Source organism: Typha latifolia, chromosome 2, assembly GCF_019914945.1.
Source record: "Typha latifolia isolate L0001 chromosome 2, TyphaL0001v2, whole genome shotgun sequence".
Lineage (NCBI taxonomy): Eukaryota > Viridiplantae > Streptophyta > Magnoliopsida > Poales > Typhaceae > Typha > Typha latifolia.
Genome location: NC_133087.1, coordinates 3,929,256 through 3,946,058, shown reverse-complemented (window position 1 = coordinate 3,946,058; position 16,803 = coordinate 3,929,256). Strand labels below are relative to the sequence as shown.

Sequence of the window (16,803 nt, the reverse complement as noted above, 5' to 3'; positions counted from 1 at the left end):
TAGCTCAAAAAGGTAAAACAAACCGAAGTTATCTAATAAATACATACAAAGCATAGAGTCAGAATGGTATCCTCTTGAGTCTGACGCCGCATTTATTGTCATTCATTCATTCCTTCCACAAAAATGCTTTCTAATTCCATCCAGTCCACAACTGCGCATTACCAGAAATGACATCAGAAACAGAACTCATAAGAAGTTTGCAAGCCACGTCCACGACCATTTGCCATTTGCTGGCAGCCTGGCTCTATGAATAGGAAGGAAAGCGTCGGCATTGACATTGGATAAGCTTATGCATACCTCCTGATTCTCCGGCATTTATGGCCTTCAATTGGTTGATGCTGCGGCCTGTACAGTGAGTAGAAAGGAATCTTTGCAATTAATAGCAACCAAAATCTTAATAAAATGGTACAAGGACCTCAGTTTGTGCCACAGTTTTCTGAAGGTCACGAAGCTTTATTCTCCCATTTTGCTACTACCAGGGCAACAGTTTCAGGAGATGACGATATCGAATCCAATAGAGGTGAGATTGGGGAAGAAGGCTATCTTGCTAGTATTGCTTTGCATTGCTGTGGTGGGTGATAAGTTGGTGCATGGTGGAAGGAGCATCCCATCAATGGAGAAGGAACTGGGAGTGGAGAAGAAGTTGAAACTTCTCAATAGGCCTGCAGTGAAGACCATACAGGTTTCTACGTTGACATCTTACACTATCCAGTAATTTAAGGCTCAATATCTTATTTAGATATTCAAATAAACGCATCCAAATAGTGTGCCTAGGATAAGATTTGGGGAGTTGATTCATGCTAGTGGTAATCCGCAGAGTGAAGATGGTGACATCATAGATTGTGTTGATATCTACAAACAGCCAGCTTTCGATCATCCCTTGCTTAAAGACCACAAGATTAAGGTATGCTCTTCTTCCTATGTGCAGTTTTGTGCTTTCATTTCAGTCCAACTTTTCTTAAAAAGATCATTTTATTTTTCGTATCAAAGGAGGGAACCTTAGCCACAAAAGAATTAAGGCACAGAGATGCACCTTCTTATAAGATAGTAACTCATATCATAGGGAAATTTTGGGGGTATTCAGGATTATAAATAGCTCACATCAATCAGAAAATTACAAAAATCCAGGGTGCTATCGAGCACCAGGATTATAAATAGCTCACATTAATCACAAAATTACAAAATCATGAGTTATGTATGACCTCCGAAGAATGCATTGCAGATGAAACCCAGTGAGGAACTCCTCGCAAAAGTAAAAGAGGCTTCTTCGGATTCTCCAACTCACACGCCTTCGCAAGCATGGCGGAAGAGCGGGAGCTGTCCCAGAGGCACCATTCCCATGCTTCGGGTCCAAAAGCATCATTTGCTCAACACTACTTCACTTGAAGACTACGGCAGGAAACCATGGCATGGCATTGCCAAGCACGAGATCAGTTCGTTAAATAAATCGTATGCCTTTGGATTCCTTAAAAAGCATGAGGTTATTCTTCTATTCTACGCCCTTTTATTCTAATTAATTTTCATGATATCTAGTTCATCTTATATACTGACACTAATCTGTCACCTGATGAATGCTGTATATCATTGATCAATATTTCAGTATGGTGTGATAATTGGAGCAGGATATAGCTACCTTGGAGCCAAAGCAAACCTCAATGTTTGGAACCCATATGTGGAAGTTACAGGCGAGTACAGCTCTAGCCAGATTTGGCTCAGAAATGGCCCTTGGGACAATGCCGACTCCATTGAAGCTGGATGGATTGTAAGCTATTTTTTTTCCATTTCTTACACCATGGAGTTCTTAAAAATATAGCTAGTTATATATCGCACTTAACGTAATTACTTACTCTTACCAGGTACATCCTGATCTTTATGGAGATGCTGCAACGAGATTGTTCGTATACTGGACGGTAAGCTACTGCTATCTCAGGAAAAGGGGGAAAATTTTCATATAATACTCTATATTTTAATCATATTATAGTGATCTTGTGGTTAACACACTGCCTTTGAGTCATTTGGAATCGATCTAACCCTCTCTTTTTTGCCTATAATATGATACTATTTTTTTATTAACTACCCTTAACCCATAATTTACTTAACCCTATCAACAAAGTTAACCAAATTTACTAAAATATCCTTAAAATATTCTTAAATAAGTGTAATAAGGATGTTTTAAAAGTCAAATGATGAAAAGGAATAAAAAAAAGACAAGGTAGTTTGACAATCTTAAAAGGTAAACTTAGCTTTCGTAACAGAATATTTCTGTTTAGCTACCATTTTATTAGGCGTTGATTAGATTAAGATCACAGATGACTCAAAGACAGGGTATTAATAAAATATGTATCAGTTAATATAGGGTGTTACTTGAATTTTATACATAGAGAAAACCTCTGTTAACTATATATATATATATATATATATATATATATATATTACCTAATAACTTCTTTGCTTCATCAGAACGATTCTGGAGAGAAAACAGGCTGCTTCAACCTCATATGCCCCGGTTTCGTGCAGACGAGCTTCGAGATAGCCCTTGGAAGCATTTTATTCCCGGTTTCTTCGTCCGGGGGTCCACAGTATCACATAACCCTCACAATTCTGAAGGTAAGATGAGGCTCTTATCATACATAAATAAAACTCAGTATAAAACTGGCACTAAAATTGCATGCTTATATATATATATATATATATATATATATATCTACGTACATGAAAGACTACCTAGTCGATCTATGAGGAGATCGATGGACATGGCATGAAGTCTTCTTATGGTTACACCTCGTTACGAACTTCAGGAACCCCTGACTGATTATTGGTGGCTATCATATGGTAACGTCGTCATCGGATACTGGCCGGCCAACATCTTCAAAGGCCTCGGCCAGGTTGCGACGATCGTATTGTTCGGCGGCGACGTCTACAGTCCGAGGAACGAGAGCCAGCTGCCGCATACCAGCACCGCCATGGGCAGCGGCGAGTTCGCCACCATGCACTGGAGCCACGCCAGCTTCGTTGGCGAACCGAGAGTCATGGACTACTCCATGTCCTTCAAATACCCGGATCCAGGCACTGCGTATAGCAGCAAAACCAACTGCTACAGCGCCGAGAATTACGCGGAGGTCAGGTTCACCGAGCCTCTCTTCTACTTTGGTGGCCCGGGCAGGAATATGTACTGCAAATAATTGTACTGAAATAAGTACCCCTTGAGATCGTGAAGCCTAATTGATGTGATATATTCGCCATTTTAGATCGATAAACTTGTAGTATTTTAGATCCTGAGCATCTTTCCGAATGCAATCTCTAAAAGAACCAACCAACTCTAATAGAGTTGTTACTTACATTCTTCATGACTAAGAATGTCATAGTTTCAACTCTAATTTTAAAAATATTATGAAAAAATTATTCGGTGGTTTGACTCGATTCATTTAATGGCTCAGCAATGTAGGAACAGCTTAGCAGCATAATGATTTGGAGTAGGTCTTGACAACGTTTAGGTCGATCGGAGAAATTATTTAGCGACACATATAGCTTAAAACCTAAATAGATTGGCAGCTAAAAACTTAGTGATAACTAAGTAACTCTATATGTAGTAAGGATTAGATCCAACCCATATTTAGCCCTCAAACTCATAAATGATAACAAAAGAAAAACTACTGCCTCGTGCAAGTCAATGGCATTACTTACCTAAGCTATGCACAAACTTAGATATAACTCAGATTGGTCTTCCCGGTGACGAGACTCAAAAATCTTAAATTCACTATTATTTTTATGTCATGTCAAATATAATATTCTTTTTTTTTCTTTCTAAACTGATTTAAGGCTTTCAATGATCTTAGCAATTTTATTTAATATAAATTATTATTTCTATAAGTAATTTTTTGTGCGCGTAACAGGCAAATGATAGATTTATATAAATAGCAGAATGAATTATCAATTTACACAGCAATCATCTACTTTACTACGGATGCTAGAAACTAAGTAATTTCTTCTCTGTTTCTCTCTCTCTCTTCTCTCCTCTCCTCTCGTGTCTTCTACAGTTATACATCTAGAACTAATTAAATGGCCAAACCCATCCAAACCTGGCCTTAGCTCGGTATAGTAAGTTAAAAAAGAGTCCAAGGGTCCGGCACGATCCAAAACTCAGCCGGCATGACCACGGATGGGCGGAGGCGGGCCAGGCCAGCTTCGTCTGTGTGCCGACGTGTAAAAGGATTAGAATGAAGAAATTGTGTATTTTATTGAGATGAATCTAAATACATAAATATGAAGAGATTACAATAATCTCTCTTATAATTAACCTTATCTATCCAACAGATTATGATAGAGCGGCTATATACAAGGAAAGTAAATAACAATCAATAATAATAATAATAAAATCTAATTCTGATATTTTTTTTCAGATTTTAATATTTCTTTCTAATACTGCCCCCTCAAGTTGAAACCAAATCTGATTTCAATATTTTTTTCAAAAACGGTAACCATAGAGGATGAGGAAGCCAAGTCCTTCAGCAACCCAGGCCAAGCCAGAGTCCTCTACGACCGCTTCCAATACTACAGGACGCAGAGGACGACGAACCCATCTTTTATTTTGGTGGCCCCAGCAGAAGCTCCAACTGTCCGTAGACCTACGTACTTCTACTCCTAGATGATGTCTGTAAATAATAAGATTTCCAGTTGTCAATTTGAAATGATCCCTTGAGGCTAGTTGGGTTCCAAAATAAAATGCACGTCTGTAGCCCTAATGATGATTTTTTATTTTTTTATTTTAAAAAAGCCAAGTTTTCTGATTTCTGAATTGATGATCTTCACAAAGTTGCTCACTCCATGTAAGCTTGAACGAAGAAAACTTAGCAGAAAGTCTGGTACATTCTTTTTGCAAACGCATGCACAAAAGAGATTAAGTGGTACATACACAAGAACCACTGGTAATTCTAGTTTGGTGAACATTCATGGCACTAATAAATGAATAACAAAGAGTTTAAGTGGACAGGATAGAAAAGTTAATGCACAAAAGCTCCACGTATCCACTCGGATATCCGACTGTCATATTACCTGTATTTATTATTGCATAATGGCCTTCTAATACTTGACTAATTTGCAATAAGTACGATAAGATTTGCCTATCTGGGCCTCAGCTTTCTATATACTTGTACTTGTTTTCCTATCTTCCAACTTCCTCATATTGGACAGCGGCATTCTCTTTGTTGGCTGGCTTCCCCTTCTTCTCGCTTGACCTGCTTCTTAGATTATCTACTTGCAGACTTAGAAGTAAGTCATTGATGTTAGATCTAATGGAGGTGGTACCAAGGAAGAAGGTGATCTTGCTTGCAGTCCTTTGCTTTTCTTTCCTTGGTGTGGGTGTGGATGGTAGAAGGAACACAGCAGCCACGGAGAAAGATCTTGCAGTGGAGAAGAAACTAAAGCTTCTCAATAAACCTGCAGTGAAGACAATAAAGGTTTACCTTCCTATCTTGTGAGCCACCATGTAGTAAGAACATATCTAAAAGTTAGTCGAGTAAAATGTAGCTAAATATTGCTAGATTTCCTTTGTCTATCACTAAGCTATTCATATATGCATTAACTCGCAGAGCGAAGATGGTGACATCATAGATTGTGTTGATATATACAAGCAACCAGCCTTCGATCATCCATTGCTCAAGAACCACACAATTAAGGTTTGCATTCTCTATTCACATTGTTCTGCCCAATTTATTTCTTAAACGACTAAGAAAGTTATAATCTACATAATTCCAGATGAGACCCAGCGAAGAATTTTTCACCAAACTAGCGGAGGCTTATCCAAATTCTCCAACAGATATGCCTCAGCAAGCATGGCTAAAGAGAGGAAGATGCCCTGAAGGAACTATTCCAATCCTAAGAGTCCAAAAGCATCACTTACTTAACACCACTTCTCTTGAAACTTATGGAAGGAAACCAAGTCTTAAGTTTACCAAGCACGAGAACAAATCACTTAATGGTTCATATTTCTTTAGTGCCGACCATCTGCACGAGGTTCTTCTTTTAAATGTTCTCTCTGTGATCAGCGCTTCACTAGTAATTCTGGCAGCATGTCATCCATGTGGAGTACGTGAGCTTATGCCATGTAACAATGCAGGTGAGTACACTAGTTGGAGAAGGCTATAGCTATATTGGAGCCACTGCAGGAATCAATGTTTGGAACCCACATGTAGAAGCTAATGATGAGTATAGTGCAAGTCAACTTGTGATATCAAACGGCCCATTTGGGGATCCAGACACCATTGAAGCTGGATGGATTGTAAGACTTCAGTTATCTTTATAATAATCCAGTGACATATAATTGGATTTGGTTAGTTCTATAAAATGAAACAAAAAAAGGGGTGATCCTGCAAAAAATGAAAATTGTTTTTCCTTTCCATGCAAATGACTCGTACTATTTTCAAAACCAAATCTGCATCTTTTAGTTCTAATTTACCTAGTACCATCTGACAGAAAAAAGCTTCAATAGTGACATATTCTATTTGTTCTAAACTTATTTGACTTGCTTATCGAACATTTTACATTGATATACATCAATCGTGACTTATAAACAGTGAAATGAATGATAATATTGCTAAAATGAAAATTTTCATATGATACCAAGGAACAACTTGCAATCTATATTTCCTGTACTTACATGGCCATTTTGATCTCATGATAGGTATACCCTAATCTCTATGACGACAGAGCAACTAGGTTTTATCTGCACTGGAGTGTAAGCTTTTCTTTTAGCTAGATTTGTGGTACCTTTAGTTGGTCACGTACTAATTTGCATAGCATATTGCATCATCAGGCCAAAGGAGGAGAAGGCTGCTTCAATCTCATGTGCCCAGGTTTCGTCCAGACAAACCCAGATATAGCCCTTGGAGCTATTATAAGCGCCATTTCCTCGGAAGGGGGACCCCAGTATCAAATAAACCTGACATTGTTGAAGGTAAAATGAATCTTAACATGGCACAATGGTACTAACATTTCTTTTAGCTTTCGTATAAATGTTTCGTCACTTTCGTGCCATTACCACTGCACCAAAGCATAAATATTTGCTCCCAACTGATGCGATGATATTTCAATATGATTTCTATCAAAATCTAATGTGAAATGAAACCTAATTAACCATATTATGATGTAGAAACCTGAGCCTCGACCCTCTTGTGTCTTGAGTAGGAAGTGTTCTCCTTAAAAAGGCAGATATAGATAGAAGTAACACACATAGTAAAGGTAGAGTTATAAATGAGTATACTATAGATAGTTGGGTAAATAATGGATTTAAGGTTTCGCAAGGTAAGAATAGAATGAATGAATGATAACATCACGACTTTAGCTACAAATAAAACATGTTAGATTTAATTCAAATGCTGCACAAAAAGAAGTTTCTATACCTTCCTTCTCTCTTGAGGCATGAGTTGCTTTCCTTTACTTTGTGGTATCGCTAACCCTACAGGACTTCGAGGACGATGACAAATGGTGGGCAATATCTGGTACGGGTGACGCGATCGGCTATTGGCCGACCAACATCTTCAAAAGCCTAAGCAAGGTGGGTGAGCTGGTTTTGTTTGGAGGCGACGTGTTCAGTCCCCGGATGAAGCAGCAGCCTCCCCACACCACCACAGGCATGGGCAGTGGCCAACTAGCCTACTTCCACTGGAGATTCTCCTGCTTCATCAAACAGCCTCGGATCATGGACTACTCCAAGACCTTCAAGTACCCAGAACCAGGCCAAACCTTCAGCAACCATGTCGACTGCTATAGTGGCGAAAACTATGCCGATATAAGGTTCACAGAGCCCTTCTTCTATTTTGGAGGTCCTGGCAGAAATATGTACTGCCCATAGGCCATAGCTGGCACATTGTGGTCCCCTAAATGAGCTTAAAAGTACTTTGTATTCCTAACTTATATATGTTTTCCTGCATAAGAGGAAAATAGTATATCAAACATGTGCTCTCTATGGAATATAACACCCTATTCTGTGAATGTCAACCCATCAAAGAATCTATCCTTTGACCGATCAAGGAACGGCAAGATATCCCCTTCCAACTGATCCAATCGAATTGTAAGAGAACCCAACAAAGAGAGAGAGTGAGAGAGAGATCATTAAGAGAGCAATACCTGAGTGGTGTTGGAAGCTATGCGTTCCCTCCCTTCTCCCTCTTGTGAACCGAATAGCGAAGGATCCTTCTAATCCCCTGCATTTGTTCTCCTTCTTCTTCCACTGAGATATCTCAATGATGGCGTCGTGTATTTTCTTTGCGGTGGATATTTTTACCCTGAAGGTGTGAGTGGAGTTCACTAAATGTTGTCGTTGACTAATTTTTTTTTTTAAAAACAAGAAAGTTAAGAAAAAGTACATTGATTTTTTATAGATAAAAAATTTACTATTTTTTAATAGTTAGATTCTAAAAAATAAATATTTTTTCTCTTTTTTTTTTTTGTAATCAAATACTCTCGTATAAATCGAGAGAATATAAAAGGAGCAATGGATATAAATTCTACCAGAGATCGGAGGAGAGAGTAAAAAATATTTCTTTTCTTCTTTATAAACAAAAAGAAAGAGAATTTTTTTTTTGTTCTACCTTACCCTTCTTTTCTCTCGAGGTTCGTGACTGAAGATAAGAAATGAAACTCAATTGGTAATCCTCGATAAATTTATTAGCGGGTCATAAATAAGTTGGCAGGTTATAAATGATTTAGTGATTTAAATCATAAATGAGTTAATTAGGTTAACGTAATAAATCTAATTTAATAATCAGATTAGACAGTTTAATATATTTATGCCTCGAACTCGAACCCGTTTAAAAAACAGTTTATGGTGTCTAAGTTGTCTGGATTGGGTCAACTTTTGCCATCTTTAGTTGCTGCAAACTTCTAAAAGTGTACCTTATGTTGTTACCGGAAGATATAATTTACAATCTTATCCATCTGTATAATTAGAGTAATAGAAGATCTAGAAGAGGTAGGAGATCAATAGAAGAGTGAGATGAACAAAGCAGAGTTTATATAGACTTTTGGGCTATCACTTAATATCTTAAGTTTATAAGCTCTGCGTTGAATTTTAAGGCTTGTATTAATTCTCTTTCACACAGTTCAGTACTCTTCTGTCTAACAATCTCGGTGAAATCATATGCTTCAATATGATTAATTGTTGCATATATATAATATATAAGATTCTAAATCATGCTTCCAGGAAATAACAAACTACAATCACGAGATCAACAGTCCACAAACATTCATTCAGCTTCGGATCCATAGCACGTCCTCAATGTCCACTATATTACCTCTTATTTTTTAATTTTTATATGAGTACTTGTATTTATTGTTATTTGCTTGATTCTATTGGTCGGTCTTTAGCTAAGTGTGAAACTTGTATCCAGAATCATCACTCTATTTCTCATTTTCTTCTCACGTGTCAAGCAGTAACTCGAATGCTTAAAACTTAATGGATTTATCAATCCACAGACTTTCTCTCAAGAAAAAAAGAAGATATATGTCCACAATAATATGAAATATATTGGACTCACTATGGAAAGGTACTCAATGCACAATCCAAGGTTAAACTGATTGATGAACAGTAGCTCCTATTTTGAGGAATATTTTAATCCTCTGAAAACTACAATATTGTGATCTGTCTATGAGCAAATTATAGATGGGCAAATAATGGATTTAAGCTTTAACGAAGAATAGAATGAACAATAACATCAGAGCTTAGAAGTACCCAGAACCGGCCCAAATCTCCACAACCACCGTCAGACTGCTACATGGCGAGAACTACAACGAGATAAGGTTCACAGAGCCTCTCTTCTATTGTCCCTCTGCATGAACTTCAAATACTTTGTACTTATAAATTATGTCTTGATAAGAAATGGACTTTCATGTTTGATTTTCTTTGCGCAACACAGACAAGATAATGCATTTGGAAGTAAGATATTCAGTATACATGAATCGCTAAAACACTAGTTGATCTCTTTCAAATGCATAAATGCCTAATTCTGTAGCCATTTGATGATCTCTTTCAAATCCAAGTTCTCCGGCTCTTAAGTTCATATAGGTTGTCATGCCGTCTGAACTGAGATGTCAATTTCCCCACTACATCATGAATATCACTAAATCACATAGTACTATAGATTGTAGAGCAGTATAATATCATTTCCAAGAGCAAATACTCCAACTGGGTAGAAATGAGATGTATAACAGAATTTTCTGAAGACAGCCTACTGTATATTATTCTCTGTATAAATACTAGAATTCCTCATATTTCCAAAAGATTCTGTTTATTTCTCATTCAAGTAGCACAAATTTTATTGAGATGGCTTGCATCACTAGCATGAAACAAGAAAGATACACACTGTTCAGGCAAAACCAAGAAAAAGAAACTACAGTGGTTTCATACATGATTCGGATCATTAGAAGGTCATTTTAATACATTCCTCCCTTACCTGAGCAAAGAGATCTGATGTCACATATCTTTCTCCAGCACTTGGGAACATGGTAACGATCATCTTCCCTCTGCTTTCCTCTCTAGCTGCTACCTGTATATACTTCATAAATCACGTCAGAAAGTAGACGGGGAAACTTCTAGAAGTCAGACAGCAGAATTTGCAGAATATAAACCAATATACCTTTAAGCAAGCAGCTAAATTTGCTCCTGAAGATATGCCAACGAGCAATCCTTCTTCCATTGCCAGCCTTCTAGCATTGGTCATAGCTTCCTCTGATGTTACTGTGACAACGTCATCGATGGATGATGTATCCAAGTTTTTTGGAATAAAACCTGCCCCTATTCCCTGGATCTTATGTTGGCCTGGGTCACCACCTATTAGAGCAGCATAAGAAGAGACAGTAAAAACTTATGTAAGAGCAGTCTTGCTTTACACTGTAGGTGAACCTAATGAGGAAAGATGCATAAGCATGATAAATAAAGAGGCGGACACCATACTAATACAATATTCAAACTAATGTTGCGGAATTGCGTTGATAATGCTAGCATGAAGGGACAAAAAGAGGTTTGTAAATTTTCTTTATATTATACTGACAAAATTCGTAAGTAGTTCATTAAGCTAAAACATTTCTTGATACCAAAACTTTTTTACTACCACCTCTTTGTTCATAATGCTAGAAAGGGTTGACAGTACTTGATATACTCTTAACGAAATTACCTGAAAGGACTGCACTCTCTGCAGGTTCAACACATATGATTTTTATAGCTGGATTTTTCATCTTTAGATATTTACCAACACCAGTTATAGTGCCTCCTGAACCTGCGCCAGTCACAAAGATGTCCACTTTGCCTGCTGTATCCTTCCATATCTCAGGCCCTGAAATAGTATATGCATGTATACTGTCGTGAACAGGGGCAGAGATCAAATTAGATAGCCCGCAACAAATGGTAATATGGGTGGATTAATAAATAAATGAAAGAATATCCAGGAAAGACATACAGATGGAGAAGTCAAATGTAAGAAACAGAGATAGCTAAGATATCTCAATGATATTGGAAAATATATATAAAGAACTGTTTGGACCTTCACAAAATTGTCCATTCCAAGTAATCTTGAATAGAGAACTTTGTGAAGATAAATACCTAGTTTCTGAATTTGCAGTCAGAAGAATTAACTAAGAAAGCTGCCAACATTCATGTTATGTGCCAATATTTATATATATAATAAAAACAAGACTGTATACATCTTTCTCAAGGTATTATAATCTTATTTAAGAATTTTCCACCCGGTATATGTAAAATGAGTTGACCCTTTGTGAATTATTATTGCTGCATGCAAGAAATTTGATCTCTCAGGAGTAAGTACAGTCTTAAGACTTAAGCTTATCTCTTATGGGAAAGCATGATGCATCTCATCCATTTGCTTTAGTTCACAGCTTAACAGAAAAAGAAATCAATTTAGTTGGCCCGTACAACCCTAGGCAGATATATACTTTGTACCTCTACTTTGTTTCATTATATGCAAATAATATATTTCTTTTGCCATAATAATATTGCACTTCCAATTTCACTCTATTGGAAATCAATAGACTTCACATCTGTGCACAAAACTCTCCATTTAACGTACTCGTTGCATCATCAATAAGTTGGAGGATAAAAGTTCTCTTTAGTTTTCAATTCCACCATCTCCAGCCATACCTCTGACTAACAGAGAGTACAATAAAAGGATCTGTGTCTCCTCATACTGAATTAAGGATGCATGTAAACAGATAGCTAGGCTCAAATAAGAAGAAACATGGATTTCAGAATGTCAGAAATAAAACTTCCTTTCCTTATCTCAAGGGACTTTTTCAAAGTCCTTTCCAATGTTTTGAGAACGGATACCCAACTTTCTCATGAAATTAAGGTCAACTAAGAAGATAATATAGCAAGTCAAATGCATTGCTCCACATCCTAGTACTGAGAACCAATTAATATTGGACTTGATTAAATTAAAGTAAAACATACAAGTAATTGGGTCAAAATGCAAAAGTTGCCATCTGTACTATGTCATTGCCAACTAGTTCCTTAAAAAGTAGGGTGATAACCCAACAACAAAATAAGAGGAAAACATAAAGAACTGCAGTCTACTCATTTACTGCATATAGCAAAAGTAAGGAAATTACATTAAACTTTGCAATCAATTTAGTTGAAAAGATATCCATAAACTGGTTTACAAGGTTTAAAGGAATGAAGGGATGGATAAGATGACAATTGAAGTGATATTTTATATTTATTGATTAGTATTGCACAGCAGTCTTAAATACATTCTTGTGCAAATGCATAAATTTGGCAGTAGATTGTGCTCATATTTCAACATTGATATAATATTGGGCATAACAAATTAGTTTCGAATATTCTAAAAAAACTAATTTAAAAAAGTAATACCAGTCCATCTTAAATGTGCATCAGGATTTGCTGCATTAGTGAATTGATCAAGAACGTAAGCATTTGGAATTTCCTTTTTGAGCTGCTCTATTTTGTCAACCAGTCCCTGAAATCCAAGAGAAGGATCTGCAGGGAGAACATGCATATAACTATATCTGATAAGTAACAAACCAAAGATGCCTCAAATTGGAAACAAAAATATAAAATGCAATCCTAGATAAAAGCAAGATACAAAAAGAAAACTTTAGTACCCTTTTATTTTTAGCATTGAAAGCAAGACAAATAAAATGACAAATATAAAATATCCCTAAGAGACTTCTAAACCATCAATTTGAGAGATGAATTGGACATCCAATTAATGTCCAGAGAAACCCTTAAATATAATCTGCTTCATTAGATTTAGTTATTTCATCAATTTAAGCAAAAGCTATGTTGAAAGAAGTCAAGAACAATAAAATGATGACTAACTAAAATGTGATCCTATTCACAACTAAATAAGTGCAATTTGATCTCTTACCAGTTAATGACACTTCCGCACCCAAATATCTCAACAATATCATCTTATCAAGTGAATATTTTTCGGGCATAACTGCAATAAACTTGTATCCTTTCTGAACAGCTATGTATATCAAACCAATCCCGAGATTACCACTAGTGGGTTCTATCAACGTTGTAATGCCAGGTGAAATTAGGCCCTTCTCCTCTGCATCTTCTATCATTCTGCATAAAAAGTACTTGTTAAAGAATGAGAGAAAACTTGGATAGATCCAAGTTGTAGCAGGAACAAAGTTTAACAAAGAGATGAACCAGAAATAATGCTAAATAAAAAAAAAATCATTGTTGAAAATGTTCAGGATTGAAACCACTAGTAATATTTACCAGAATCATGGATAATGAGAAGGATTACTATAGTAGAATCTTTGACTCTTTTATGATCTCTAAATAGATTTCCAATGCATGAGGCTCCACCCAATTCATGACATTAGGAAACCAAGATGTGCACAACCTTACTCTCATAATTAAAGAGGTTATTTTTGTGATTTAAACTTAAATCACTAGGAGCCAGTATGACTCTCCACCACTCCAAATGACAACCTTGTTTTAAAGATGTTTAGCCACCAGGAAATCACATTCAGTTTTACTGGTTGGCGACCTTATAAAAGAAATATAAGGGATTATATATACTAGTTCAAGTGCATGTAGTCAGCTTGTTCAAGTGCGTTCAGCATCTTTCATTACTAATATAAGAGGAATAATTCCTGTGGAAGCACGCTCAATGAAGACTTTAGAAGGCCATAGGTTCTACACTCACCTATTTCTCAAGTTCATTTGAAAAGACGGACGAAATCATGAAAGAAATGAACCCAATAGCTACCACATTTCTACATATAAACTTGACAACAAGTTGTACCTTTGGAACATATCTATGTTCTTAATTGTCACTTCTAGTGGATAATAAGATGAAAGGAAGCATAACATAAATTACATCAGTATAAGTACTGTCCTTGTTCATTAATATATCTCATAGCTTTCAGTGTGAATTCTAGTTTTTCTTTCCTTCTTTCAAGGTAAGCCTCATTCTAGACTAGTCATGGAAAAAAAAAGCAGAATAGATTCACCTACCTTTTGTCACTTTATTCTTATAATCCTATCTTAAACTGCTATTATTTCCACATACTTTTCAATTTTGTGATCAAGATGCCTCACAGGATTGAGATTTCCATACACAACTTACTTGAGCCCTTTCAAATCATTCTTAAATCTCTCCATCATTTTAAAGTACCAGGTAAATATATTCATTTTGAAAATGTAGCAGAATTTCTAGATAAGCTGATTTCATTAAACAATTTGATGATCCATTCAGCAGATAATACATTCCTCACACAATACTTGTTCGCCCTTCCAGCATTTCTTACTTAGATATTCTAATATTTGGAAATTTAGATCTTTTTCACAAGAGAATATAACATTAGCTTCTAAGGTAGCATGTAGAAACCAGCTAGACAAGTGCCGTCAACTCCTAGGTTAATAAGCATTAAATAAAGTTTGCAGCAAAATAGTCATTTATAAAATAAGCATATCTCAAAGAATTTTTTTTGATAAAGTATTACTCACAGACCGGAGAGCACTTCGGTCCTTAACAGAGGCAAGTGGCTGGTAAGCTTCAACCTTCCCAACCAACCGGGCTTTTATGTCATCTTTGCTGGCTATCTGTTTCAGTTCTATCAGTGGCGTCCAGCCTATCAGCTGAAAAAAAAAATTTGACAGGTGTAGCTCAATTTGTCTGCTTAGAGATTTAACTATGTAAGAAGCACATAAGAATTTCAAGAGCATACAAAAATTTCTGGAAAGTATGAACTGGTCGTAATTCTTTTCACAAAAGTTTGGTGCAGATTGTCAAGCCACCTAATACAAATATACAGTATACCTAATATGGGCTTGGACTGTCAAATGAAATTCAGAAATTAAATCTTAATTGCTCTGCTTAACTATAATTGATCAAGATGTTAAGCGGAATAGTACTCTTCAAGAAAAACGCATTGATCCTGTTCATGCTTTCTTGGGAATTTAAAAAGCATGGGTTTGTTAAGTTTGACCTATGCAGGCATCAAGAAATGTTATCTTTTCACAAAATCAAACTTTTCAGTTTTAACTTTTAACCCTGAGTGAGGCATCTACTTCACTTTGATGTGTTACCTCCTTACTGCATAACTGGAATCTTGTATATAAAATGCGTGCTGTTTATGTAAAACGATACCCTAATCTGTGAAGGTATCATAGAATTTTGGTGGTAAATAGTACTTTAATCAAAATATAGCATGATTGAAAATTTCTCATAATTCAAGGAAATAGTTGATGAACGTAAATATCATCGTTAGTACAAAAGAAGAAAACATATTCTCATAATGGTCCTCCCATTGAACAAGCCCACCAAAGAATCTACCTTTTGACCAAATATAGAGCTTTTGACCAAACTAGGCCTCACTTATTTACGCATATGATCTTACTTCCAAACTTGTTACTTAAAGGGGTCGATTTTTAACACTTCACCAGAAAAACCCTTCAATCCCCAAACCATCTCAAAACAGAGACAAAGAAAGCAAACAAAAGAAAAACCCCTATGACGGAACGTCAAGAAATCCCCGTCGAACTGACCCAATCGAATTGTAAGAGAACCCAACCAAGAAGAAATTTTTTTTTAAAAAAAAGGAGAGATCTTTAAAAGACCATTACCTGAGTGATGTTGGACGCTATGCGTTCCCTCCCTTCTTCCTCTTGCGAAGCGAATAGCGAAGGGATCCCTCTTATTTCCTCCATCTCTTCTTCTTCTTCTTCTTCTACTTCTTCTTCCGCTGTAGGCTTGTAGCCGATGCGGCTCTCAGGGATATCTAAATGATGGCCCTGCGTATTTTATTCACGGTGGATTATTTAATCGGAATAGAGAAATTTGACCACAAATATTTTGGATTATCTTTCTCCTATATGGCGGCTCTTCAAACTGTTCAAAGATTCGGGAGTGGGAAGAGGAAGAGTGAGTGACGTGAGGAGGTGCAAACGGTGGCCACGTTTAGTTGCTGAATAAGATTTTTGGACGATAATTTTATAAGACCTAAAATTTTACTAGCATTTTATTATCTAGAAGAACTCAACTCATTTGTTGTTCGTGCAAAAAGTTTTCAAGGATAATTTTACACATCTCGTAAACAAAAATTAATTATATTTATAATTTTACTCATATTTTATTATTTAAATTATAAAATATAATAATACTTTAAATAAATTTAAAATGTAAAAAATTATTTTTAGTTACTAAGAATTTGTGGTATAACTACATCTATGAAATGTATGATTTGTTTTGGATTTTATGTGGTTAGGTTGTGGTGCTGTACATAATGGTTTGTAATGGTGGTTTATTTTGGTTATGC

At 36.2% G+C, this 16,803-nt stretch overlaps 3 protein-coding genes across 7 annotated transcripts; 2 read left to right on the top strand and 1 right to left on the bottom strand.

Moving 5' to 3' along the window:
- Positions 1-446: 446 nt before the first annotated feature.
- LOC140781270 (protein neprosin-like) lies at positions 447-3,212 on the top strand. The gene is made up of 7 exons (XM_073127193.1): positions 447-682; positions 818-904; positions 1,223-1,480; positions 1,601-1,762; positions 1,857-1,910; positions 2,461-2,607; positions 2,799-3,212. Exons 1-7 carry the CDS (start codon positions 497-499, stop codon positions 3,180-3,182), a joined length of 1,278 nt encoding a protein of 425 aa, XP_072983294.1. The 5' UTR covers positions 447-496; the 3' UTR covers positions 3,183-3,212.
- Positions 3,213-4,795: 1,583 nt separating this feature from the next.
- LOC140781185 (cysteine synthase-like) lies at positions 4,796-16,489 on the bottom strand. 5 transcript variants are annotated; one of them, XR_012107663.1, is made up of 10 exons: positions 16,112-16,341; positions 14,997-15,124; positions 13,395-13,597; positions 12,878-13,003; positions 11,169-11,327; positions 10,632-10,825; positions 10,449-10,541; positions 8,125-8,282; positions 7,398-7,922; positions 4,796-5,436 (listed from the first exon to the last, which is right to left on the bottom strand). XR_012107663.1 is itself a non-coding variant. In XM_073127037.1 (8 exons), the coding sequence occupies exons 1-8, from the start codon at positions 16,193-16,195 to the stop codon at positions 9,798-9,800; spliced, it is 1,014 nt and encodes a 337-aa protein (XP_072983138.1). In that variant the 5' UTR covers positions 16,196-16,341; the 3' UTR covers positions 9,501-9,797. The 5 variants fall into 5 exon arrangements, 4 of the variants coding, with proteins under 4 accessions (XP_072983138.1, XP_072983135.1, XP_072983139.1 ...); XM_073127037.1 differs by lacking the exons at positions 4,796-5,436; positions 7,398-7,922; positions 8,125-8,282 and adding an exon at positions 9,501-9,824; XM_073127034.1 differs by lacking the exons at positions 4,796-5,436; positions 7,398-7,922; positions 8,125-8,282 and adding an exon at positions 9,701-9,833.
- LOC140781388 (protein neprosin-like) lies at positions 5,292-7,849 on the top strand. Its single transcript, XM_073127335.1, has 7 exons — positions 5,292-5,456; positions 5,589-5,675; positions 5,755-6,012; positions 6,116-6,277; positions 6,680-6,733; positions 6,812-6,952; positions 7,460-7,849. Exons 1-7 carry the CDS (start codon positions 5,292-5,294, stop codon positions 7,847-7,849), a joined length of 1,257 nt encoding a protein of 418 aa, XP_072983436.1.
- Positions 16,490-16,803: the final 314 nt, after the last annotated feature.

Bases quoted from the DNA above. Each gene is read 5' to 3' on its own strand.
- LOC140781388 (XM_073127335.1), top strand. From the start codon at position 5,292: ATGGAGGTGGTACCAAGGAAGAAGGTGATCTTGCTTGCAGTCCTTTGC. The intron at 5,676-5,754 runs GTTTGCATTCTC...ACATAATTCCAG, and splicing joins TCAAGAACCACACAATTAAG to ATGAGACCCAGCGAAGAATT. The intron at 6,953-7,459 runs GTAAAATGAATC...CTAACCCTACAG, and splicing joins TAAACCTGACATTGTTGAAG to GACTTCGAGGACGATGACAA.
- LOC140781185 (XM_073127034.1), bottom strand. From the start codon at position 16,195: ATGGAGGAAATAAGAGGGATCCCTTCGCTATTCGCTTCGCAAGAGGAA. The intron at 10,542-10,631 runs GTATATTGGTTT...AAGTATATACAG, and splicing joins ATTTAGCTGCTTGCTTAAAG to GTAGCAGCTAGAGAGGAAAG. The intron at 9,834-10,448 runs GTAAGGGAGGAA...AAGTATTTGAAG, and splicing joins CATCAGATCTCTTTGCTCAG to TTCATGCAGAGGGACAATAG.
- LOC140781270 (XM_073127193.1), top strand. From the start codon at position 497: ATGACGATATCGAATCCAATAGAGGTGAGATTGGGGAAGAAGGCTATC. The intron at 683-817 runs GTTTCTACGTTG...GGTAATCCGCAG, and splicing joins CTGCAGTGAAGACCATACAG to AGTGAAGATGGTGACATCAT. The intron at 1,763-1,856 runs GTAAGCTATTTT...TACTCTTACCAG, and splicing joins CCATTGAAGCTGGATGGATT to GTACATCCTGATCTTTATGG.